Source organism: Solanum pennellii, chromosome 4 (genome assembly GCF_001406875.1).
Source record: "Solanum pennellii chromosome 4, SPENNV200".
In the NCBI taxonomy this organism is placed as follows: domain Eukaryota; kingdom Viridiplantae; phylum Streptophyta; class Magnoliopsida; order Solanales; family Solanaceae; genus Solanum; species Solanum pennellii.
In genome coordinates this window covers 41,166,939-41,193,104 of record NC_028640.1, presented here as the reverse complement: position 1 = coordinate 41,193,104, position 26,166 = coordinate 41,166,939, and the positions used below count along the sequence as shown (strand labels likewise).

The following is a 26,166-nucleotide window of genomic DNA, read 5'->3' as shown; positions in this document are numbered from 1 at the left end:
GGGGGGGAATGGAGCCAAATCACATCATTCACAAATCTGAAGTTTTAGTACGAATAGTGGGAAAACCAAACATTAAATAATAACCACCAACTCATTGCTCATCACATCCTAACCCATGTAAACATTGACAACACATCTATTATAGCAACCCACCCACCCACTCATTTAATCAATGTTTCCATTTACTTTGAAGAAGTAAAAATTTAGGTGTTACATAGCATCAGAAGTCAACGAACGCATTTGAATCAAAACACCTCCATTTGACCAAAGGTGATTAAAACACCTGGTGCCAACTTGTCAAATGTACACTCTACATATTTGCACGTGTAATTCTTCTCTGACGGTAATACAACCCTAGAATTCTGTATCAAAGCAAGCCATCATCACTTTGGACACCATGGACCTTGCAAAAGGAACGTAACTCAAACTATACCTGTAATTCAACAAAAGAACATCAACTTTCAAGTATAAAGAAATTATATTTACGATGTCACAATCTTAGAAAGATAACAAACTCGAATAGATGCACATCCAGTTCTATTTTTAACCTAATACTCCTATCTGCCCTAAGTTTGAGCCAAATGCAAAAGTTAGATAAATAAGAGATTATTACCAGCGTCCTACACATAAAGTTACCATGTTCATCAATAAAATTACACATACAACTTGTCAACATACTAGTTAATTCAAATTCTCAAAAATTTATTCAAGACTCTGACATACCAGATAAGTGCACCAAACTCCAATATAATTGACAACAGTGTCAGTACCTTGTTCCGCACCTGATACAAGCAAAATGTAGATGAGACACACAATGGAAAAGTTCGTCAAAACCCAAAATGAGGAAACTAAAAAATGTGACTCATACAGTAACTCACATATAGAGCACAAAACAGTGCAATGATAATGCTTGCTATATAAATAGCAGTGGCATATATACGAACTGGGTCAAGCATCATTGTCGCTTGTCGTTTAGGCCCTATGAGGAACGCTGTGCTGCCACAAAAAAAGAAAAGCAAGTGAAAATCAAACACAATGGTATAAAAAAAGGAAGAAATCCCGGTTATGGATGCTATATATTCTCTTATTCCCTATTATCAAGTCTACTCTCTATAGCCTCCTTGCGTACTACTTATCCTTGTTCCCTATTCTATTCTCTCATCAGAAGATGAGAAAAGATAGATTAGAGATTTCCTATGTGATGGAGTAGCGGGAAAGGAAATATTAACGGAAGAAGGTCGTGACTTCTTTTAAGGAAGGCCAGAGTCTGAAACATTTCTAAATCGAACAGACCTCTCCTTCGAAAGGAAAATGATTGGTTCACTAAAAAGTTAAGAAACTCATGGATATGTGTGTGGAAAGGAATAATGAAAGGGTATCTGACTTCTCAACATATATGAGACTCCTAGTTGGAAATGGAAAATAAGTGTGTATGGTACACAACTAAAATTGGTTTTCTAGAAAATATTTTCTTAGAAACTTTATACTCATTTTCTTGTGTACAGAAAGTAAGCAAAAACAGTTATCCCAAGAGTTATTATATGTAAGCTAGCAAAACACTATGGGGGTGAGATGGGGCAGAGAATGAGAAGACGTCATTTTCCTCATTTTTAAGGAACTTGTTTTCCTTAGAAATAAAAAATCCAAAATAGTTCCGAACATGGGGAAATGGAAAATGTTTTCCTCCCTACCACACCCTAAATTTGTTTTTGGCTTGACGTTTGGTGGGAGCAATTAACATACAGAGATGCTTCCTGGCTATACTTGACACAAAGAAGTACCAACACCAAATTAAAACTAGATGACAATGAACTTGTTATCCCTACTTCCATTAGAGAAGTCACTGTCCTCATATTTAAGGAACTAGTGTTTCTAAAATAAATCCCAAAATATTGTAATCAACCAAACATGAACGGAAAATATTTTCTGAAAAATGTTTTCCTGCCTACAATACCCGAAGTTCGTTTTTAGTTTGCATTTGGTGAGAGGAATTAACGTACAGAGATGCTTCTTGGCTATTTTCCATTGCAAGAAACAAAGAAGTACAACACCAAATTTATTGTCTTATGGTGAATGTTGGGCTGATAAAGAAGGTTACAGCGAAATATCATAGGATATAAGTCCTCAAAAAACACATATGATGGTAAATGTTGGGCTGACAAAGCCTAACATATTCACAAGATAAGTGTTGCAAATATGTAAACATTAAGATGAACGAGACAGTCAAAAGATTAAACAGGATTAGAAACTGGTGGCTGACTGTCTTAACACCCCTTCCACATGAAAACATCTTGAGCAAAGAGATATCCCTCTATTCGCGATATTATCAAGAGTAAGAACAGCCACATAGGCTAAAAGTCAAGTTAAACATGCTACTTTATGAGACACTTAGATTTTCCAAATATGCTTTCATGGCCAGTTGGTATTTTGTGGCTCAATCTGCTTTAACATCTTATGCCCGTCCCTCACCTTGTACATACCTTTGCCATGTCCCTTCCACCATAAGCAGTCTCCTCCATTTCTTCATCCTTGAAATGTCTCCAAAAACTTGTATAATCAAATCAATCCAGAAACCTCTCAATCATTCAAAGGTCTTCTGAGTCATAAATCCCAACCCTGATGATTCCATATCTCAGCCACTTCCTTTCTCTATTATTGGGTCAGGGTAAAAATATATGAGAATAAAGCCTTTAGCTAGTAGAACTCATCCACCTGTCTGTCCAGCGAAGAGTTTTGTTACATTGAATACCTTTATATCAGTTACTATCCAGGAAAGGGCAGTAGAATCTGATGGTTCTCCAGAGACAAACTCCATACAGGGTGGTAACTTCTTAAGAAACCCACTCATCCAAAACCCATATTTAGTTTTGATGGGTATAACTCCACAATCACTTCACCTTGAGAGCTTTACTCTGATGCTTGAGGTTTGTCTTTTTGATACCTAACCCCCTTTGATTTTTCCTTCTGATAATATTTTTTCAATATAACTAAATGGAAACCTTTCCTTATTACCTTGCAAAGAAGTCATTTTCTGGTTACATCCAGCCTCTGTGTAACTGCCTGGGTATATGATACAGGCATCATACATGTTGGTAGTGCAACTATTACAGATTTTATCAAGGTAAGTCTGCCTCCTAAGGATAGTATTGTGAGTTCCACCTTGACAACTTTTCACACTTCTCCTGAACTACATTCCAGATTTCTATGGACCTTGATTTTGCTTCCAAAGGCATGCCGAGGTATACTGAAGGGAGGTCACCTACTATACCTAGATTTTGTATCAGCTGCTTTATATTCGGTACCAAATTAATTGTGTTAAATATGGTATCCTATTAGACAGTGTAGATGTGACAATATCATCAATCTCTATAATTAGGCAATTAGGAGATTAGTAATACTCTTATTAGTTTCCTTCCTTTATTTACATTCTTTCTAAGACTATTTAATCCCACTAACGTGAAAGAATGATCAAGACACTAATTCCCAAATTCTCTTCTCTTCTTTTTATTTGTCGTCATATCACAGCGCCTTCATTTCTCTAATTTCCTTCTTTTTCTCCAAAAACAGATTCTACAAAACAGAATCAAACAAACAAAAAAACGTGCGTCAGTTTTGTTCTACTCTGCTACTGCTGGTTTCTATATCTTTCTGGTGATAAATAATGCCTCCACGCAACAATGACCGCCCTTTGATATGCAACAAATGTGGTTTATAATGGAGACGATATTTTCCCCAAAAGATGACAGAGATAGATCATCTCAATCTATCACATTAACTGGAGCAAACTATAAGACTGCCTTCAGTACCACGCATGAAGGCAACAGTCATCAACTTCATCAATTGCTTGCACAATGCAACCCGGTAACTCCTTTGCTTATGCCGCATAGTCTTCATCTCAGGAACAATGCATTCTTGCTGGCGCTTCTGACCATATTAATGGAAACAAAAATTATCTCTCAACTCTTATTACCCCTTATTGATACATATGATTCCGAACCCAAGTCGGGCACCACCAAGACACAACCTGCTGAGTATGGATAGTCCTATTATTGTTATACTAATTGAATCCTATTTGGATTATACTACTGTAGCATTAGAGACATCCTATAGTGTATATATACACATCCTTGTATAGAAATAAAGTAAGCCACATAATAATAATAATTGAATTATATCTTTCGTGGTCTTATATGATATCAGATGCCATGACAGGAGTGAATTCCTCCATCTCCTCCGCTTCTTCTTCACCCACAACTCTTAGCCATGCTCACCACGTTATCTCCATTACATTTACCTCGAAAAACTACGTTTTTTGGCGCACACAACTATTCCTTTCCTCCGTGGCCAAAATCTTCATGGTTAGATTGACGGGTCTACTCTGTGCCCAACGTCAACTATCAGCGACACTGTTGATGCTAAGCCAAACCCAGATTACACATGATGGATACAACAAGATCAATTAATCCTTAGTCTTCTTATATCATCCCTCTCCAAAGAAACACTTCCAATAATCATTGGAATGAATACATCGAAGGAAGTCTGGGATGCACTTGTAGCTACTCTATCTTCTCCATCTAATACACGGGTTCTCAATCTCCATATGCATCTACAGAACTTAAAACAAGATGATCTCTCTCTCACGCAATACTTACACAAGGCCAAACTCATCCCGGATGAACTTTCTGCTGCTGGACGACCACTTATTTTTGCAGACCAAAATATATATATCTTTAAAGGGTTGCAATCAGAATTTAAAGACATTGTTACTACCTTATCAGCCCGTCCCAAGCCAGTTGCTTTCACAGAACTTCATAGTTTATTGCTAAATCACGAGTTCATCAATGGCTCCTCCTTCTCATCCCTCTCTTTATCATCTTCTACCCCTTCGGAATCCATTAACCAATCAACAACCAACCTTAGCGATAAAAGTACTCCAAATGACGGTAATGTCAACCCCAATTACAATCGAGGTAGAGGTCTTCATATCGTGGTCGTGGTGGATGTTCCCATCAACGAACTTTCTCCAATAACAATTAGCAATGGAACTCCTATGATTCCCATCCTAGATGCCAAATTTGCAATGGCGGCAATCATCTTGCTAACACTTGTTATCAACGCTACAACAACTCACCCTATCCTACTGCATACCTAGCTCATCCATCCACCGCACCACCACCACCCACACACCAATAATCAATGGTTTCTAGATACAGGCTCTACTCATCACATCACCCCAGATCTCACTAATATTCATCAAGTTGAAGAGTACAAAGGACCAGATCAAGTTCATGTCGCCAACGGCCATGGCCTTCCCATCCACCACACTAGTAGATCTCTTCTTACCTCTCCTCTCGCTCTTTTTCCCTTAAGAATATTTTACATGTTCCCACTATTACAAAGTCTCTTCTTTCTGTTCAGTGTTTTGCTATCGACAATAATGTTTTTTTTTAATTTCACCCATATCACATTCTTGTTAAGGATCTAGATACCAAGAAGCCTCTTCTTTCCGGTCGGAGTAGTGGTGGTCTCCACACTCTCAATTCATCTCCTCCAATGGACCCTTCCTCTTCCTCTGTGTCAGCTCATTATTCCATCAAGGCATCTCCTTCATGTTGGCATCTTCATCTCGGTCATCTGCATGAACGAATTCTTTAACAAATGCTTAGGAAAAATAATTTGCCTTGTAATAGTTCTAAATTTAATAATGTATGTAGTGCTTGTCAATTGGGCAAGTCACACAAATTATCTCTTCCTTTGAGTCTCAATAAAACTTTTTAAATTTTACAATTATTATATGTCGATGTTAGGGGTCAAACTCCACTTCTTTCTTCACAAGGCCACAAATATTTTTTAATTTTTGTTGACGACTGCACAAGTTATACTTGGGGATTTCCCATTTCGAACAAGTCCAATACACTAAAATGAAATTTATACAATCTGATTCGGAAGGGGAATTTCATTCTATGTTGCCTATTTTATCTAATCTTGGTATCTCACATCGTATATCATGTCCACATACCCATGAATAACAAAGTAAGGTTGAACGAAAACATTGACATATTGTCAAAACTGGACTTAGTCTTCTTGCTCATAGTTCTACTCCTACTCGCTACTGGCATTTTGCATTCGAATCAGCAGTCTATCTCATTAATCGACTCCCTTCATCTACAACTAATGGTCTTTCTCCATATGAACTCGTCCATCACTCCATACCCAACTATGGTTTTCTGAAAGCTTTCGGTTGCTTGTGTTATCTGTACTTACGCCCCTACAACAAGCACAAGTTTGATTTTCGAAGCAAGCCTTGTGTCTTCCTAGGATATAGTCCCAGCCACTTGGGCCATAGATGCCTTGATCGCTCCACTCAAAGAGTTTATACTGCCCGACACATCAAATTTGATGAGAGTGAATTCCCATTTGCCGAACCTTCTATCCTTGGCCCTCCCCCATCCCAACCAACTTCATCACACCCTTCGGTTTCTCTCCCTATTGCTATTCCTCCAAATTCCGGTCCTCCACAACAGCCCACACCTCCTAGTGTATTTGCACCCGCACCTCGTGACACATTTCATTCTTCGTCATCACATTGTAGTACTAGTCACGATCTCCACCAAACTACTGTACCCATCACCTCTCCTAGTGAATCTTGTCCTTCATCGTTGACCTTGACCCTGCCTACACCACCTCCAGTAGCCGACTTCTCTATTTACAATCTTGTTCCTAATCCGCCTCTACCACCCAAGCCACAAACATCAAGAACTCATCACATGAAGCTTCGTAATATGAAGCCTTCCACTAATTTAGCTTCCGCCTCCTATCCATCCCCTCCAACATTTGAACCAACTTGTTTCACTGAAGCAAATAAATACAAAGAATGGAAAGTTGCCATGACATCCGAAATGGATGCTTTGCTCCGCAGTGATACATGGTCCTTGGTCCCTTATGATTCATCAATGAATGTTCTAGGGTGCAAATAGGTGTTTCCTTTTAAAAGAAATTGCACCTGTGATATTGATTGTTATAATGCTCGCCTCGTCGCCAAAGGATTCCATCAACTGGAAGGCCACAACCACTCTGAAACTTTCAGTCCGATTATCAAACCAGCCACTATTCACATCGTCCTTTGCATGGCAGCAACACATTTTTGGTGTTTACACCAATTGGATGTCCAAAATGCTTTCGTGCATGGGGGAGCTTCAAGAGCAAGCTTTCATGTCTCAACTATCAGGTTTTACTCATCCTCTTTATCCTAACCACGTATGTCACCTGAAGAAGTCTCTCTGCAGCCTCAGACAAACACTCAAGGCCTGGTATATGCGACTTCTTCATTTTCTCGAGCATATGGGATTTGCTGCCTCCAAATCAGACACTTCACTGTTTATTATTTGCAGAGAAAATGATGTAATAATATATATCTTGGTCTATGTAGATAATATAATAATTACGGGGAGTCACACCTCATTTTTGGATTCCATTATTTCTAAGCTCAGGCCCGAATTTTCCATACGTGATTTAGGTCCATTAAGCTACTTTCTTGGTGTTCAAGTTTCTATAGGGCGAGATGGTATTTTCCTCTCTCAACACCAATATATCAACAATCTTCTTTCTAAGCCTGGCATGCAACAGTGCAAACCTTTAGTAACCCCTACGGCAATGAATACAAAGCTTGATAGAGAGGACCAACCCACTATTTTCTGATGCAACTATGTATCACCATGTTGTCGGGTGCATTACTATATGTCACTCTCACATGCCCGGGCCTTGCATTTGTGGTTAATAAAGCATGTCAATTCATGCACAATCCCACGGAAAATCATTGGGCTACTGTTAAACGAATATACACTACTTACAACACACTCAATATCATCGCTTTCACATTCCTTGCTCATCTAATTTGCTACTTCAGGCTTTTACTGATTCGAATTGGGCAGGCTGCATAGATGATTGCAAATCCACATGTGGCTATGCAATCTATTTAGGTGTTGCTCTTGTCTCTTGGTCCTTGAAGAAACAACGCACTGTCTCTAGGTCCTCCACTGAATCCGAGTACAAAGCTCTTGCCGATGCAACTGCTAAATTAACTCGGGTCCAATCTCTCTGGTATGAGTTTGGCGTTTGTCTCCCAAAAGGCTCCAATTCTTTGGTGTGACAACATTGATGCGACGTACCTTTCCCTTAATCCATTATTTCATGCTCGGACAAAGCACGTAGAAATTGATTTTCATTTTGTTTGTGACAAGGTTGCTCGAAAAGATCTCTTTGTGCAATTCTTATCCTCCAAGGATCGAATTGCGGATGTTTTTACTAAGCCTCTCTCGTCCACCAAGTTTGAGTTCATGTGATCCAAGCTGAATGTGTTTCCTCCACCATCACTTGCAAGGGGAGTATTGATACATATGATTGCGAATCAAAGTCGGGCACCACTAAGAGACAACCTACTGAGTATGGATAGTCCTATTATTGTTATACTAATTGAATTCTGTTTGGATTATACTACTGTAGTATTAGAGACATCCTATAGTGTATATACATACATCCTTGTACAGAATTAAAGTAAGCCACATAATAATAATAATTGAATTATATCTTTCGTGGTTTTCTGTCGTATGCTTATCCACTCTATTGTTACTTTGACTAATCGATCAAAGGTTATTCTAGAAGGGATAGGTATAGCTCACCCTCTGCATTCCATACCTTTAAATTCAGCTTTTTTTTGCAGCAGCATGTCCATATAATCTTATTTCCATTAACAAATTAACCAAAAATCAAAAATGTGTTGTAATCTACCTTGGTGATTCAATGTTGCTTTCACTTCAATTACTCCATATTCAACTAAGTCATCTGAGTCTCTCGAAACTGCAAGAAGATGGTTCCTGATTCATTTAGTTTATATTTGTTAGAATGTGAGTCGTGTCCGTTAGGGAAGCACACTCGTGCCTTTTTCCCAAAGTGCGTCAATAATAAGGCCACCTCTACGTTTGAAATTGTTCATTAATACATATGGGATCCAAGTTGTGTCAGTTCTTCCTTAGGCTTTCATTATTTTGTGACTTTTATTGATGATTATTGTATGTGCACATGGTTATTTTTAATTTTAAAAAAATGGATACGAGTTATTTTATATCTTTCAAAAATATTGTGATGAAATTTGCAATCAATTTGGTATTGCCATAAAGAAGTTAATCAACGATAAATACAGAGAATATTTCTCTATTACTCCCTTCTTTTATGTCATTTCAGAGCACATTGCACTTGTCTTCTTGTGCACATACTCCTCAACAAAATGGACTTGTTGAGTGTAAGAAAAAACATCTAACTGAAATAGCTCATACATTGCTTATTCACAATCATGTCCCTGAACGCTTTTGCGGTTATGCCATTGTTATTGCCTGTTATTCAATCAATCATATGCCTTCTTTTCTTTTTGCAGTACAAGAATCCACATTCAATCTTCTATCCAGACCAAAATACATTCCCCCTTCCTCCAAGAGTGTTTGGTTGAACATGTTTTGTTAATAACCTTACCCCTGGAAAAGATAAATTTTTAGCACAAGCCTTTTAAATGTGTCTTTCTCGGTTATTATTGCTTACAAAAAGCACATAAATGCTTTGACCCCTCTACTACTAATAAGTATTTACCCTCTGCATATGTTACTCTTTCGAGTCTTCTCCAATTTTTCTCCTCATACTGAAAATCAAAAGACTATCAATAGTCCTTCCAGTTCCAACTAATCCACCCCCCGCTTCACCTTGGTCTCTTAAGGTATATTCCCAACGACCTCAACCTCCTTGAACATGCTAATCCAGTAAGTATTTCTAACTCTAATACAGGTAAACAAAGCACTCTTGGTGACTCATTACCTACTCCAACAATGTCTCCTGCTTCGGTCAACCCAGTATTTTGGACGGCGAGAGACGACGAAAGGTGACAAGGGTCTGCCTCGCCATGCGGCAAGGCGCTCACCTTTCTGAATCAAGGCGCCAATTAATACCAAAAATTATAAATATTTGATTGCATATATAAATATCCAAAATTTCAATAGCAATAACATATATTAGCAAATATTTCAATTCAAAAATTAATAGTAGATACTAAAAGTTTAGAACTTTAAAGACCCAATAATTCAAAAGAAAAATGAATAAATAATTACAGAAGATATTTTTAAAAATAAAATTATAGACAGCAAGCAGTGAAGACAGTAAGCAGTGAAATAACAGAGGAAAGGAAAAAAGAAGAGAAGAACTCTAAAGAAGAAGAGAAGTAGAGAACTCAAGAAGAAGAAGAAGATCTGAAAAGAAAAAAAAATGAGCAGCACTCGAGACAGTCGTGCGATGAGCAGTTACCTTCGACTTCGAGGGAGAAGAGACGCGAGGAGAGGAGCAGTCGTGACAGTCGACTTCAAGTTTCCAATCGCAGCAACAACTCTAGTTCCAGTCGATTTCAAGTCTTCAATTGAGAAGAAGTCGTCGCAACATAAGTTTGAAAAAATACCTCCAAGAAAACCCTAATTTGATTATTTGACCTTTTAATTATTAAAATTCATACTTAAAAAAAAAAGCGACATCTATTGCATCGCCAATTCCACGTCACCCCTCGCCTTGGCTCGCCTTTTTGATCTCGACACGCCTCACCTTAAATAAGCGAGAACCCGTCGCCTCACCAGCGCTCGCCTTTCTAGACACTGGGTGTCAACCACTCATCTGATGATCATCCCGTTGCTCTACATACGAGTACTAGAACTACTATCAATCAAGCCCCCATTTATACTCATTTAAATTATCATCGCTTGTCACCTTCATATCAAGCCTTCATTATTAGCTTATCCACTGTCAATGTTCCCAAGATTGTCGCAGAAGCATTGCTTCATCCAGGTTTGCATCACGTTATGATTGAGGAAATGACTGCTTTGCATGATTTTAGTACTTGGGAGCTTGTTCCATTACTGAAAGGAAAAACTATTGTTGGATATCATTGGGTATTCAAAGTTAAGGTAGGTTCAGATGGAGCTATTGATTGTCTCAAAGTGAGGCACAGCTGCTAAGGAATACAATCTAATTTATGGTATTGACTAATGGAGATACTTTTTCACTAGTTGCCAAGATGGCTTTTGTCCATCTTCTCATCTTTATGGCAGCAATGAAACATTGCCCCCTTTTCCAGCTAGACATCAAAAATGCATTCCTTCACAGAACTTGCACAATAGGTGCATATGGAGCAACCATCAGGATATGTTGACTTCGCCAATCCCTTTATGATCTCTTATACATAGCTATATATCATATACGCATGGTTATACACTATTTATACAATATTGATACATTACACATACATGTGGCTATTTAGTCGGAAAAAAGAATTGGTTGATGGTACATTTATGTAAGAAGCCTAGCAAAATAACATTAGGTGATTTCTTCTCATCCATTTAAGCTTTGATGGCAGAGTTATCCTCTACATGCGCTGGTGGGAGATAGCAAGCACCTAGTAGAATAGTCGAGATGCGTACAAATTGGCCCGGACACCACCATCTTAAACAAAAGAACATCTTGTCACACAAGAAAATTAGTAGAAAGACAAAGAAGACGCAGCCAATTTTTAAAGGATAAAGGAATAAGAACCTCTAATGGAGAATCAACGCTCTAAGAAAATGATGTAGAGTCATGTCGATTGTTTCCACAAAAGGTCACCTGCCTCACCTGGATTGTCCTAAATGGAGTAACTCCTACCCTGGACAATCTCAAATGAAAAAACATTGTCATAGTCAACAGATGTTATATGTGGCTACAGGACTCGGAGAGTATCAGTCATCTCCTACTACGTTGCCCATTTGCAACAGAATATCTGGAAATTTTTTCTGCCTATTTTTGGTCTGCAATGGGTCACACCACACACTATCAAGGATACTTTGACAAGCTGGAATTTTTGGAGAGTTGACAAATCAATCAAGAAGATCTGGTGATTGAGTTCAGCACCAATTTTTTGGTGCATCTGGAAAGAAGGAAATAACAAATGTTTTGATGGGATTTCAACACTAATTCACTCTCTTTAAGTTTAGATGTTTAGTCCTTTTATTTAGTTGGTAATATAGCTCCCCTGTAAATAGTATGGACAGTTTTTTGAACTTTGTTAGCTCCCTGGTTTTAGTTTAGACTTTACTGTAATGGAGCTAACCATCTTCACTAACTTTTTGCTCTCGTAGCCTCTTCCTGATGTTTTTCAATGATAACTACTTACTTCATCAAAAGAAAGAGCAGGCTGTCAAACCATGAAAGGAAGATGATTAGGGGAAATTTTTCAACACTCACTGTGTTAGCCAGCTAGTAAGCAGGAACTACACAGTCAAACCACTCACGCCTACTGCCACCAAAGGAAGAGCAATAAATGAAAACATTATCTTTTTTGTCCCTAACTTAGCATCCTTCTGTGTTACTTTGCATGACGATTGAGATATAGGCTAATGATGTCAATTTCATTAAGGTTAAGTGATTGATGCTGTGGGCCTACATACTAGTTATCTCTGGAAGACTATAATTTCCTGACAGAACTTCAAAACAACAGCCCTTGTTCATCAAAAACGCAATGAAATGGGTGGAAAATTAAAGTGCTCCAGCTATTTTTTAAAAGATCAGGAAACAGGACTTTTCAAAGTAACTGCAAGAACAAGTTTGTGGTATTCTGCAAGGTTTGATGATATTTTTGCATAACAAGTACATATTTGCATCTTCCTTGGGAAAGAGTGCATCATAATTTTCACTCGGAAAGACTTCCCGGCATGCTTGATCTATAGCCACTACCATTATTAAGTGAATCCTTTTCACACTTATCATTTGTCAAGTATATAGGCCTTCAATGCAAGAAAAATAAACAGAAAGAGGTAAAACGAAATTGCTGTAAAGCTGCAGGGACCCAAAACAAGTAGAATTAACATCAATTAAGTAATACAACAATATCTAAATTTCTGTGTCATCAAATTAAAAAGAGAGAAAGTAAAGCATTTACTTATCCAAGAAATGAGAAAAATATCATAGAACGCTAGTTTATCAATCTTCCCAAGACCTTATAAAGCACAAATTCAGCACCCGAGGAAAAGCCCAAGAACACCAAGGCAAATCTAAAAAACACTTGGTTAGATCAGTGCACAAAAGACAGATATCTCACTAAAAGGATTCCTAACAAAAAGGTTGCACGGGAATTAAGTCAAATGACCTGTTTCATTACTTATTTCTGTTTATGGTTAAGGTAGAGAATCTATTAAATGGTACCAAGATGGTATAGGAAAAGAAACGAAAACAGCATAAAACAAAAAGAAGCCTACTACACTCCTCTTCCTATCATATACAAGAAACCCATACTGATTTCAAACCATCTATTAAGCTTTTTCACAGCAGAAGTACAAATTTAGTAAATGTTTATCCATAATTTTAGAAATGTATTCTCTGCCCTACAAAGCAAGCTTTGTTCCTTAAGCCCTAAAGTGAGGCTCAAAACGTGTTGAGCGCTTCGTCTCGCTTTATGTGCGCTTTAGTGTTGTCATTAAGGCTCCAAGGCAAGCATTTCCTTGCTAATGAGCCTCTTATGAAGAATTTGAAGCTAAACAATTGATATTTCACTCTATCATAATTTTATTCAATTTCGTTGGTCATATATTTGTCATTCATGTTTATAATTATTAGTCTTGGACTAAACATATATATTTTGTTCTTTTCTCCCTTTGCGCCTTGTTTCGTTAAAGCCTACGCTTTATTTGCGCTTTGCGCCTAAAGCCCCCACAGACCTTAGAGCTTTTTTGCGCTTTTCGCCTTTGATAACACTGTGTTTCTCTCAAGCAATATTGTCCATAAGATGCACAATGGAATAGTTCCAGTTCTCCATAACTGCTTTATCTCTATTGGTATCACCTGCTGCTGCCAGACATCCAGCAAAATTTTCAGTCTGAGGCGTCACCGAATTAATACCACGGAGATTTAGGAATAACTCCCAACATTCTCTAGAAAATCTGCAATGGAGAAAAAGGTGCTCAACTGTTTCCTGATCTTCTTCATGCAGGAAGCATCTACTACATAGGTCAAAACCTCTTTTCTACAAGTTATTTTAAGTTAAGCATCCCCCCCCCCCCAAGTTGCAATCCATCGAAAATATCCTAATCTAAACTTGTGTCTTCCATACCATCTTCCAAGGTCAAGAACTATCCCACTGACCTGGCTGCTTTATCAACATACTATTGCAATTCTTGACTGAGAATTTCTCGTCTTTACTTGCCAGACAGGTCAGGTATCCACCTTATTCTGATTAATATAAACTGATCCCAATTGCTGAAGCAACTGACAAAATTCTTCTATCTCACAATCATTTTCAAATTTCTCCGGAACCATGGCTGTCAACCAGAGTTAGAATGAAATTCAGCAATATTACCATCCTTTTTAGTAGAGAAGTTAAACAAAGTAGAAAATTGTGTTTTAAACATTTTTCACCAACCCACTAATCTGTCCAGAATCTAATGTTTTCTCCATTTGCCAGTCTAGTAAATTGAAAGATGTCTTCCAAAAGTCTTCTTATGCCATTCCATACTCCCCATTAACAGTTCTCCATATATCCTTCTTCCCATATATGGGCATTAATAAGCATTTTCCACACTTCCTTGCTTTCCTTGCTATACCTCCACAACCATTTGAGTAGCAGACTTCCATTATCAAGACTACAATAATCTACCATATTAAACAAGAGATTTCTGGGTATGTAGTTGTATTATAGTGGATTAGGGCTACAAAGAGAACAAGATATTTCATTACACTATCAAAACAACATACATGTTGTGTCAAATGGTAGAAAGGTTATCTGACAGCAATGATTATCAAATGATCTATGAGTTGCAGATTTAAACAGTATGTAGTACAAATTGGAAACATTGACAAAGCTTAAGCCTTAATGCATCAAAACATGCATCATGCTGGAAAATATTGAGATGGTCTGGACTTGAATTGGTGAGGTGATGTCAGGAACGGTTAAAGAAGCATTGCTTTGTTGGATCCGTACAAGACAAGAGAGAAGATGTAGGGCTTTAGATGTTGCTCCACTAGCGCTTATGTAGATTGTACGGAAAGAGAAAAATAGGGAAGCTTTTGATGGGAATGACGGGATATAGAAGGGCGTGGTATAATTGAAAAATAGCCTCTTATCTGATTTCTTTTTGGTGCACCCGGGTTCCTATTTGTAAAGAACATTGGGTGTTGTTTGTAGAAGCTCACATTTTCTATATGGATTTTCTACTTTTTGATATACTTCTTGTACATGGGTGTTGAAATCTGATCTCTTTTTGGTGCACCCACAAGGTTCCAATTTTTATAGACATTGGCTGTTGTTTGTAGAAGCTCACATTTTCTATATGGATTTACTTCTTTTTGATATACTTCTTGTACATGGGTGTTGAAATCTGATCTCTTTTTGGTGCACCCACAAGGTTCCTATTCGTATAGACATTGGGTGTTATTTGTAGAAGCTCACATTTTCTATATGGATTTACTTCTTTTTGATATACTTCTTGTACATGGGTGGTGTTGAATCCACAAAGTCTACAAACAAGGAAGCTATAATTAATGCAACTATGAATCTGATGGGAAGTTCGATCTTGGCACAGGGTGAACTTTTCGCCCTTCATTTCATAAAATTTTATTTCATTATCAACAAAAATCAAAACATGCATCATACAAAACAAATGGAAACAGAGAATGTTATCACTGACCTTCCAAGAGCAAGCAAATTCCCAAAAGAAAATGTTATTCCAAACTTGATTGGATTGAAGAAAACCAGCATTGACTGTCTTAAAGAAAACAATTACATATGCATGAGATCTTATGTCAACCGTGCGATTATTCTATAAAAAGTGATACTAAAAAACTAAAAAGATTATACAACAGAAAAAAAGTTTATGCTGCCAAGAAAATAAGTTAGCAAGTGAACACTTCATTGAAGAACAAAAGAACTAATAAGCTGATGTTATTCAACAAAAAATCCTTAAGATTAATGTCCAGTTAAATTTAACCATTAGTTCTGAACAAATTTGTACACAAGAAATCATTGGTAGTGCACATAATATCTCCAATAATTATGACCAAAAAGACTCAACTGAAAAATATTAACTTTTCAAAATAAACATAATTTGTCAACAAAGCAAGAAATACATTGGTCAAGGACTTAATTCCTCATCATTGCTATGAAGAGGTTGGAAAAGAAAAGGCTAGTCCCCTTTTACTCCTGTCTCCTGTAATACATTTGTAAAGCACCAAATCCAGATATCTTCCTTAGATCAATACTACCAAGAATTTAATCCATCCTGCTCCCACAGACAACATAAGAAATGGTATATGACAATATATTCTAGTCTTAAATCTAGCCATCTCTTTGCGTCTAATTATCACTCTCACTAAAAACTATGATAATTTTGAAGAAAGAATATAAAGAAAGTGAAGCATCTTCTGTAGGCCCATTAGGTATAACAACACCAATTAAGAGTTGTGTCACAATTCAAAACGTAGCAGAACCACTCAAAAAGTTACTGTTTTAGCTAAGGAGCTGAAAGCGACAAGCATGTAATGTTTGAAAGCCAAGAACCTATAAAGATAAGTTACAACACAACAAAAGCCCATTCCAGCAGTCACCTATAAAGCAATAAATTCTTTTTGACTGGAAAAAAGTTGACCAAATAGGTTACGCATCGCTGACTCAATGTAATGCATTCCAAGATCCAAAAAAACTAGACATGAAAATGAAAGCAGAAAAGGAATTAGAGAAGTCAAACTCACCAAGAGAGTACAGGCGATACCAGTTGTTAAGCATATAGCGAAACCATAAAGCCTCTGTTGAAAAGAAAAAAGTTGAACATTGTTGGTTACTGGTTACATATATCATAGTGCATTCAATTTATGCAAGAAAATTCTGTATAGATGTGCTGAGGCCTCACATTCTAAGATGAATAAAGCAGATTTTTAATAGACCAACGGACAGTGGGCATTTCCACTGATCACCATAGTTAGTTCTTCTTGGTTAAATCTCACTAAAAGCACGTGTTATATTTTCTTCAACATTTTTCATGTTGTACTCAATTAAAAAGTAGATTCTTTTTAGCCCATTACTGATCATATAGGAGGCTTACTAAAAGGAGAGAGGAAATCTGGAAAAGCAATGTAGAAAACAGAATAATGAGAAAATCCCGTTCACAAGTCAATACACACTAAATTGACACGTCTGCATAAAATTAAGTTAATTAACAAGTCCGTTCCTTAGGGGATTGAGAATATCCAGGCCCTTTATCCAGCCTTTGTGAATCCTCTCTAAGTTTACATTTTATAGGCAGCAACAATGGTGCATTTCAGTCGTAATTACATCAGGAGTATAAACTAAGCAAAACCAAAAGATTTATCATCTATATCCCTCCTAAACTATCTAAAAGGTGAGTAATAGCCTCCACCTCTTTGGGGAGGACATGGTTACACCAAAAATAAAGGTTTATAAGTCAGTTCAACTTCAAACTCTGGAAAGGGATGCTCTTCTTTACGAAGCATCTCTGGTTCCTTCCCTTCCAAATTGTCCAACAGACTCAAACGAGGACAATCTTCCATCTCTCATTGTGACCTGATGTATCCCTTCTCTATTCCAGCATGCCAGAAATCTGAGGTGTGTCTTGGCATGGACCGGATGATTCCCCTTAAATTCAAAAGACCTGCCACAGCTTCTGTCACTCAGCAATGGAGGAAGAGATGGTTTGTTGTGTCTGTTTTTATCTCACTAAAAAGAACCAGGAGCATAACTGCCTTCCCCTTTTCATTAGATTGTCCTGAGATAGTACTGCTTCCCTAGCTACCAACCAGGTGAAACAAACCACCTTGTGAGGTGTATTAATTTTCCATATCTTACAAGACAATTAGGTTGTCCTGAATCCTCTCATCTTTGGCGCCTATCTTGCAAGGATTCTTCGTTTTTTCTATATATAGCTATGTCTAATGAGTACTAAATGGTTAGGTCCTTCAAACTACTTAAAGAATCGAAAAACATCATCATAAAACAATGCTGCGATTTCAAATGATGCAACGTGCTTCAATGCAATGTCCAACATGACATGTGAGGAAGACATGAAGATGTCTTATACCTTATTTTCTTTTCTTTTACTACCACTAGTACTTGTTTCCCAAATTGTCCAAAGATAACCACCTGTTAAAGCTTAAAAACAAACATGTTTCTTTGGGGATTTATACATGTGACTGACACTATAACATACATTTTAAGTTCACTCAACAAGGCTCATCCTAATCTATGTAAAGATTATTGACTTAGCCCTATCGTATCAACTTTATACTGGAGCTCATCTAAGTTGCTCGGACTCTTCAGTTTTGGTGCCGCAACCGTGTCGACACGACATGGGTGTAGGTGGGTGTGGGATCCGTGCCCAATTTGGTCAACCAATTATGGGTGCTTTGACCAAAATTGATGGGAAAAGTCTAGATAGTTATAATGATTACTGTAATCAATACAAAAGCTAAGGTAAAATTGAAGAAAATGAAATATCTTTTATATAGAAATTTCTATGTCACTACTTTTCCTTTATTCTCCTTCCTGTATTTTCCTCAAGTTCTCCACATAATATCTTATAATTTAGGTTTTACAACTCGATTTTTGATATTTTAATTATTTTTAGGAGAATCTCCGCCACCCGTATCCATACATGAATCCATATCTCCGAATCTTAAAAAATTAGATCATGAAGGATCCGACTTGTAGATCTGCACCCGTATCGGACACACACACACCTGAGTCGGAGCAACTTAGGAGCTCATCATGTTAGACAATTTGATATTAAGATTTCACATGAACATTTTTGATTGACATACTAACTTACCTACCTCTAATTTGTTTTTCACTTTTTGGTTTTCATCCAAAATTTGAATACATCACATCAATGCTTAATGCAAAAATTGGTTAAACAATCAAATCCCATGTTGTATCAAATACAGTAGGTAAAATGGAAAAAGTGGGCTCTTTGGAAACAACAGTACCTATCATTTGGGGTAATTAATAAATAGTGTTCTTGATGGAATTGCAACCTATCTAATGTCTCTGATCCCCATGCCAGCTAGTGTGGAGAAGAATATTGATATGATCAGAAGGCAATTTTCAACGTTACCGATTTAAAAAAAAAACAAAACGATCAGAAGGCGATTCCAATGGTAAGGCAATGCAGAAAGAAGGACGTTTCATTTAGTAAAATGGAGCATTGCGACAGAACACAAGAAGGAAGGATCTGGGAGTTAGAAATCTTAGAGCTCACTATCAAAACATGCAATATTTATGCTATGGAGGTTAAGTGATGGGAATAAGGTTCCTGGAAAGCAGTGGTAGAGGTGATTTACGGAAGATAGGGCTTTTGGTCACCTAAAGCAGTGAAGACTCCATATGGAGTAGCTGTTTAGAGACAGATTTGCAATCTCTGGAAGGATTCGACAAGTATGATGTTTGAGGGTAGCCAATGGGAAAGAGATCAGACGTTGGAAGGTAATTAGATGGTAAAGGTTTGCTGAAAATCAATTTCCCAAATTGTACAGATTGACCTATAATCCGGAAGTCCTCTTAGCTGATATATTTATTGATTCAGGATGGAACTTCCAGTACAGAAAGAATCACTTTGAAAGGGAACTGCAAGAAGTTGATTCATTTATCCAAAAGATTCAATCAGTAGGGTTAATTCCATATAGAGACGGTAGCCTAGTCCGGGAAGTAAGTAAAAAGGTTCTTTTACTGTCAGCCCATTCTATAAAATACTAACTGTTATTCTACCAGTGCAAGTACAAAAGTGGCCCTAGAGGATGATCTGGAAAACTACAGTCCCAACAAAAGCTGCATTCTTTGGTAGGCTAGTCTCTCATGAAGCATTTCTAACACACGAAAATTTGAACAAAAACGCTCGGATACTGTGCAACAGATGCTACTTGCTAAGTTGCTCGGAATCTTCACTTTTGGTGCCGCACCCATGTCGACACGACATGGGTATGGGTGTAGGATCCATGTCCGATTTGGTCAACCGATTTTGGGTACTTTGACCAAAATTGATGGGGAAAGTCTGGACAATTTTAATGATTTCTGTAATCACTACTTTTCCTTCAATCTCTTTCCAAGATTCTCCTCAAGTTCTCCACATAATATCTCATAATTCATGTTTTATAACACTAGTTTTATATATCTTAATTAATTTTAGGCAAATCTCCGCACCCGTATCCATTACATGAATCCATATCCGCAAATGTTAAAAGTAGATAATGAAGGATATGACCTGTAGATCCACACTCGTATTGGACACCCGCAGCTTAGTCGGAGCAACTAAGGCTACTTGTGTATCTGTGAACCATATTTTTGTGCATTGTAAATTTACTTGGCAGATGTGGGCTGCATTCATAGCTAACTTTTGCATCCATTAAACAAGTCCTACGGCATTCAGGAATGTGTTAGAGTGCTGGGAAACTGCATGTCCAGATGCATCCTTTTAGAAGATCTGGAGAATTATTCATCTTAGCATATCCTGGACTATATGAAAAAAAAAATTAAATAAGAAGTGTTCTGAAGGAAAAAAGGAGCAGTTGCAGACAGTGAAATGTAGTTGTTTGCACCACCTATACTATTGGAAAGATGGAAATGTTGTTATGAATTTAAATAACAAGGTGGACATGCTATATTTCTTAGGATTCTAATGTAATGTAACCTGCATTTTCTCAGTACTTTCACAATCTTGATTCGAGAACATACCCAGTGTAGTGTAATCCCACAAGTGGGGTCTAGGGAGGATTGAGTATCATCTTGATATTGTTTGTAATGAAATCTTACTTTATCAAAAAAAAAAAATAACACAAAGTTCTCTCCCTCTCTATCACCCCCTGCCTCCTCATACTGGAAATTACTAACTACATCCACTGCATTCTTATCTTCAATGCCAACTATACACAACAACGACTATATACCCAGTGAAATCACACTGGGCACAGAGTTAAAGAAAGACTGACTTTTGAAACTTGAAGTCTAAAAAAAGCTTTAGATATTTATATGGCTATAAATTAAAAATGGGTAAAATAAAAAGAGGTTTAATGTTAAATTGGTCCTAAATAGGGAAGTAGGACACTCCTTTTGGACAGACTAAAATGAAAAAGTTGACACATTAATTGGACAGAGGGAGTATATCGGCATCCATAAAAATCCAAGTATTAAACCAGGATTCAGCAGTACCATATCATTTCTTGATACCTTGAACCTCTCGAGCTCAACATTAAACAGTTAGTTATTCAAACAAATTGACTGTCTTAGTGTCATCCGAAATCATTTAGTTACTTCATTTTTTATTTTAAATTACATCCATCCTAATTGACCAATTCCTTCTCAGTTACCTACAGGAAAGTTTGCATTGTTGAACATTGTAAGGAGGTTGAAAGGGAAGCATACGATGCTTCAAGATGATGGAATAAGATTGTGAAGATTCACCAGTAAATAACTTTCTACATTGGTTGAATTTATTATCCTTTGTTCTCTCAAGGATCCCTACAAACTTGAACCGTGAATGAGGAACAAATGAGTCCACATTTGGATTACGATCTCCTGAGTTGTTACCTTTAAAATTATTGTTTCCCCCAATACAAGTGCTTCATTTATCAATTCGCCTAAAACAGAGTCACAGAAACACCTGCTCCTCATATCCCTAGATAGAGATATTTTCAGTAATATTGGAGTACTAAATAGAGCATTTTCAGACTCAGACTGCTTAGTTAACAAGTATATATATTCCATTTTCCGATATGCTAAGCAGGAATGTCTATTAGAAAAACTCTACTAACACATTTTCAGTGAGCATCCCATTATGTTATTTGAGCAACATTCCAGTAGCATGTAGTGCTTCACCAAACAGGATAGGTCATGTGAGTTAAAAGCACAATTTCAGGATTTCACCATTGCTGGAGTTTATAGAATATCTTCCATTCTTCTAATTTCGCTTCAAGTCATCATGCACAAAGAACTTTGAATAGTTATTTTAACCTAATAGCATTGAGTTACTGGTAAAAAACTCCTTAGAGTTTGAAACAGAAACAAAAAGAAATTAGCGGAACTATTTAGACAATATTTGATCAAAGTTGTGAAGAGAAAAAGAAGTTGAATATGTGTTTTAAAACATTTTGCTATGAAAGAGAAATCTAAGCAACTTCTACCTGGGTTAGATCTATATGGTTCGTCACAAAATAGTTTCATAGTTTGAATATGCATTTATGGTCTGGACTCTGAGATACAGGAATGCATAAGGTTTAGGTTATTTTAAGGGATCAATTTGCAGTATGCGTTTTAGCTCAAGTAAAGAGTATGTTCGCCATAAGTAAAAAAGTTGGGATTGAAGAGAAAAATGAAATGGCCCAATAAGGGTTACCTGTTTGGTGGACAAAGTGCAGTTGCGATTCAAATCATCCATGAAAGATTCTTGTTGAGGAGCTACTTCTTCATCTTCTACATCCATTCCCACCAACATTTTCATCTTCTCCAGTGCCTGGTTCATTTTCTCCATTTTTTCTCTTCAAACAGAGCAAGATTAAGGATGGAAGAGTAGTGTTAAAAAATTATTCAATGGGTTTTGGGTTGAAATTAATGACTGGTTATGGTTAAAACATAATTCAATTTAAAATATGATATTTGGTGTAGTTAGGTTTGATTTTAAACTTCAAAAATTACACTATTTGGTTTCATTCTGATTTTACTCAAAAAAACAGCCAAAATAATCAAACTCAACCAAGAATTAGGTATATAATTTTTATGATTATTTATACGATTATTTATAAATAATATTTTGTTAAAAGTTTTATTAACTCAAGTCTTAAATTTTAGAGAAAATTGTATAAAATAACAAATTATTAATTTAAATTAAATGTTACAATCACAGTTTCATTTAATTATAATTCGTATCAAACACTTGACATTCGCCTCTCTCCCCAGGGAATCTCGCTCGCCACTCTCACTCGTCTCTCTCACTTTATACAAACACAAATGTAAGTTGATGTATTTGAACAAAATGAGGGAAAATTCTTTATACAAATACAAATACACATATTTTCGTCCTATACACTTATGATTATACAAAGGCAAAAGTATTCATTACCCCCGAACTTGAAGCTTTTTTTTTAATGTACACCTAAACAATATTCCATTTTGATTACGCCGAACTTGTTTATTCCTCCATTGCGTACACTTTTGTTGTCCACCTGGCGTAGAAATTGACAACACACTCTACTAGGCACGTGTGGAAGTGCTTTTTGCCACATCATAAAGCTACAACGGTAAAAAAAACCCGTAAAATCTCCATTTTTCTTTAATATTTGGAATATTTTAAAATGAAAAATAGGGAAAATGTAAATGAAAAGTAAAGGAAACAAATATTAACACTTACACTTTGTTTGGATCATTATTATCTATTGTTTCATAATGTATTGTATTGTAGTGTACTCAATTGTATTGTATGATATATACAATTTTTGGCTAGATTGTATTGTTTGTTGTTGTTTAGTAACATTTTAATTGTTTGGTTTGATTGTATCATATTGTATTGTAATTTATAAATTTACTTAAATATCCTGAATTATTCTAGGGTAGGAGGTTTGACTAGATTTAAATAATTAAGATAAAGGGTAAAATAATATTTTCAAATATTATGTAAAGATATAATTGAAAAAAGAAATTAACTAACAATGAGAACACACCAAATTGGTTGTTCCATAAATAGGGGTTTCCATTGTTACGTAACAACGAAATTTAACAATACCGTAAAATACATTTTAAAAACAATCAAAACAAACATTATAGGTATAGTAACAATACAATACAATACAATGGATAACAATGATCCAAACATAGTGTTACTTGGCAAGAATTTCACACAAATTTGAAATTTAATTGACCAACTTCACATCTAGAAAGATCCAAATCGAGAAGTTTCACGAAATCAACCCTTTTGTATGCCCTAAAACGAACTAAGGTGAATTAGAGCTTCGTGAATGTTTCTTGAGTGAATTTTAATTTAAAATGAGTTACATTAGTGTTCATAGGCAGTGTGTGAAGTTTGGAGGTCAAACGTCCATGACGTTCGGAAGGTGTGCTCTGGATAGCGCTTGTGTGTCTTGATGTGTTTAAGTGAGTTTTACGTGTTCGTTTTGCTCGAAATTGATGTGGGATGTTCCTAAGACGTAGACGACCATGTTTATGGGTTTAACGTTTGGGTACGACTCCATCTAGTATCCACGAGGGGCCCTAGAAGAGGACCCCACTTCTTGGCAACAATCTGTCAAAACAGCAACCAAACGACGACCCAAGGGACGGTCCGTTGGTCAACCAACGACCCGTCAACCATGGGCGTCGATTGGACCTGCAAGATCAGTTGGCCAGGCTCCAAATGGAGCTAAGTCTCAACCAACAAGAGCCCACAAACGTTCCATCCTTTAACAAACGGTCTGTTGGTTCGTTCGTCGATGGAGACTACCCCAAAAGTTGTCCTTTTCCTGTGAAGTCTTGGGGTGTTTGGTAAATTCACCCCAAGTCTTTTAGGACCCTAGGTTGATATTTTTAGGGTTTATTAGGTATATTAAAGTGTTTCAAACCCTAAGACCTAATTTTAGACTTCATTTCCTAAAACCCGAAACCCCTCTCCTTTAGAAGACTCTCTCAAGTCACCATGGAAGCTAAAAGTCAAGAAGGAACTAGGAGGGTTGTTGGTGGTCGTTTCTTCATAAAAAAATCATTGGTATTTCTTCAATGTGAGGTATAGTATCCATCCTTGAACTCTATTCCGTTCAAGGAGTCCCTTCTAATGGATTTTCAAAAAGGATTTTCAACCCTAGTTTCTTCTATCTTCAACTCTATATATGGGTCTTGCATGAAAATGTTTGAAATGACTTAATAATGATGTTTCTAGTGTTATTTAATGATTTTAAGGTTAAGACTTCAATAATATCATGTTAAAGCTTTTCATCAAATGTTGGCTTAAGAAATGGGTTAAATGAGCTTAGTTTTGTAGTCTTTGAGCTTTGGTTTTTTTGTGCTGTTAATATGATTTAGATACTGCCCTAAGGTCCTTATTATGATAATATATTGAGAAAATGATTATGGGTGGTGATGGCTTGTTTAAATGGTGAGTTGCTTATATTGTGTAATTCTTATTATAAATTGCTCTTGAGTGGTATGGTCCACCTTCTTGGTGACGGTGTTTACTTGATGAACGTGATATTACTTAGTAGTGAGTGTGGATTTGAAGGCCGAATATGAGAAATGAAGTGATATTGAAGATAGGTCTTGTATTGCGTTTTGTGAAGCTTGAATTGCATGTTTGGCTTAAATTATGCCTAAATGAAGAATATGATTATGTGAAGCATGTAAAGTGTGTGAATTGATGAATGTAGGTCTAAGGCATGTATAGAAGTCAATGTAAATGAAATGATGTTTATATGTAAGATGTGCTCACAAGTACACACAAACACTTAAATGAATGTATGAAGCTAAGTTGAGTAACTAGAGCAGTTTTGAGGTGGACACTCTTCGTGAGTTGAGATGAAGTGTCTAGTAGCAACCTCACTACATCCTAAGAGCTTTCTAAGATAGGTCGGAGGATGAATGCCCTTCGTGAGTTGAGATGTGGTGTTCACTAGTTATCCTTAACCTATAGTATTAGAATCCGTGGGGGTTATGTCTAGCACCGAGAGGATATGAAGAAGAGGTGGTTACACTTCATGAGTTGAGATGTTGTATCCCAATGTACTTCTTGAGATGAGTACTCCTCTTTAGTAGAGAATGAGTTACTTAGTAGCAATCTCCTTATCCCTTGACTATGCACCTGCATAGGTGTAGCTATTGGGAAAGCCATGTAAAAGCTAAGAGAATGACCTTACCTTAGGCAAGTGAGGATCCCTCATCCGATAGGGGTTAATATTGAGATTCCATGTCTAGCTCTCATTGTCTATGTCGGTTAAGCTATCCCCCACAAAAGAATTGAATGAACTAAGTATTCTAAAAGAACGTGCTACTTAGTGTAGTTGGTGGTATGGAACGCTATCTATCCATTGCACTAAGTAGGACCTTCGGAAATGGAAGACTTGGTGCCAAACCTTCTAAAA

At 36.8% G+C, this 26,166-nt stretch overlaps 1 protein-coding gene and 1 long non-coding RNA gene across 2 annotated transcripts; both read right to left on the bottom strand.

The window, feature by feature from the left end:
- Window positions 1–24: 24 nt before the first annotated feature.
- On the bottom strand, window positions 25–22,655 carry LOC107015948 (vesicle transport protein SFT2B). The gene is made up of 6 exons (XM_015216400.2): window positions 22,443–22,655; window positions 16,798–16,851; window positions 15,738–15,811; window positions 879–996; window positions 724–782; window positions 25–433 (listed from the first exon to the last, which is right to left on the bottom strand). Exons 1-6 carry the CDS (start codon window positions 22,575–22,577, stop codon window positions 355–357), a joined length of 519 nt encoding a protein of 172 aa, XP_015071886.1. The 5' UTR covers window positions 22,578–22,655; the 3' UTR covers window positions 25–354.
- On the bottom strand, window positions 11,233–15,729 carry LOC114076983. Its single transcript, XR_003578069.1, has 2 exons — window positions 11,617–15,729; window positions 11,233–11,526 (listed from the first exon to the last, which is right to left on the bottom strand). It is a non-coding gene; the product is annotated as an uncharacterized LOC114076983 (long non-coding RNA).
- Window positions 22,656–26,166: the final 3,511 nt, after the last annotated feature.

Bases quoted from the DNA above. Each gene is read 5' to 3' on its own strand.
- LOC107015948 (XM_015216400.2), bottom strand. From the start codon at position 22,577: ATGGAGAAAATGAACCAGGCACTGGAGAAGATGAAAATGTTGGTGGGA. The intron at 16,852-22,442 runs GTAACCCTTATT...TCTTTTCAACAG, and splicing joins GCACTTTGTCCACCAAACAG to AGGCTTTATGGTTTCGCTAT. The intron at 997-15,737 runs GTCAGTGATAAC...TTTTTGTGGCAG, and splicing joins AATTTGCTTGCTCTTGGAAG to CACAGCGTTCCTCATAGGGC.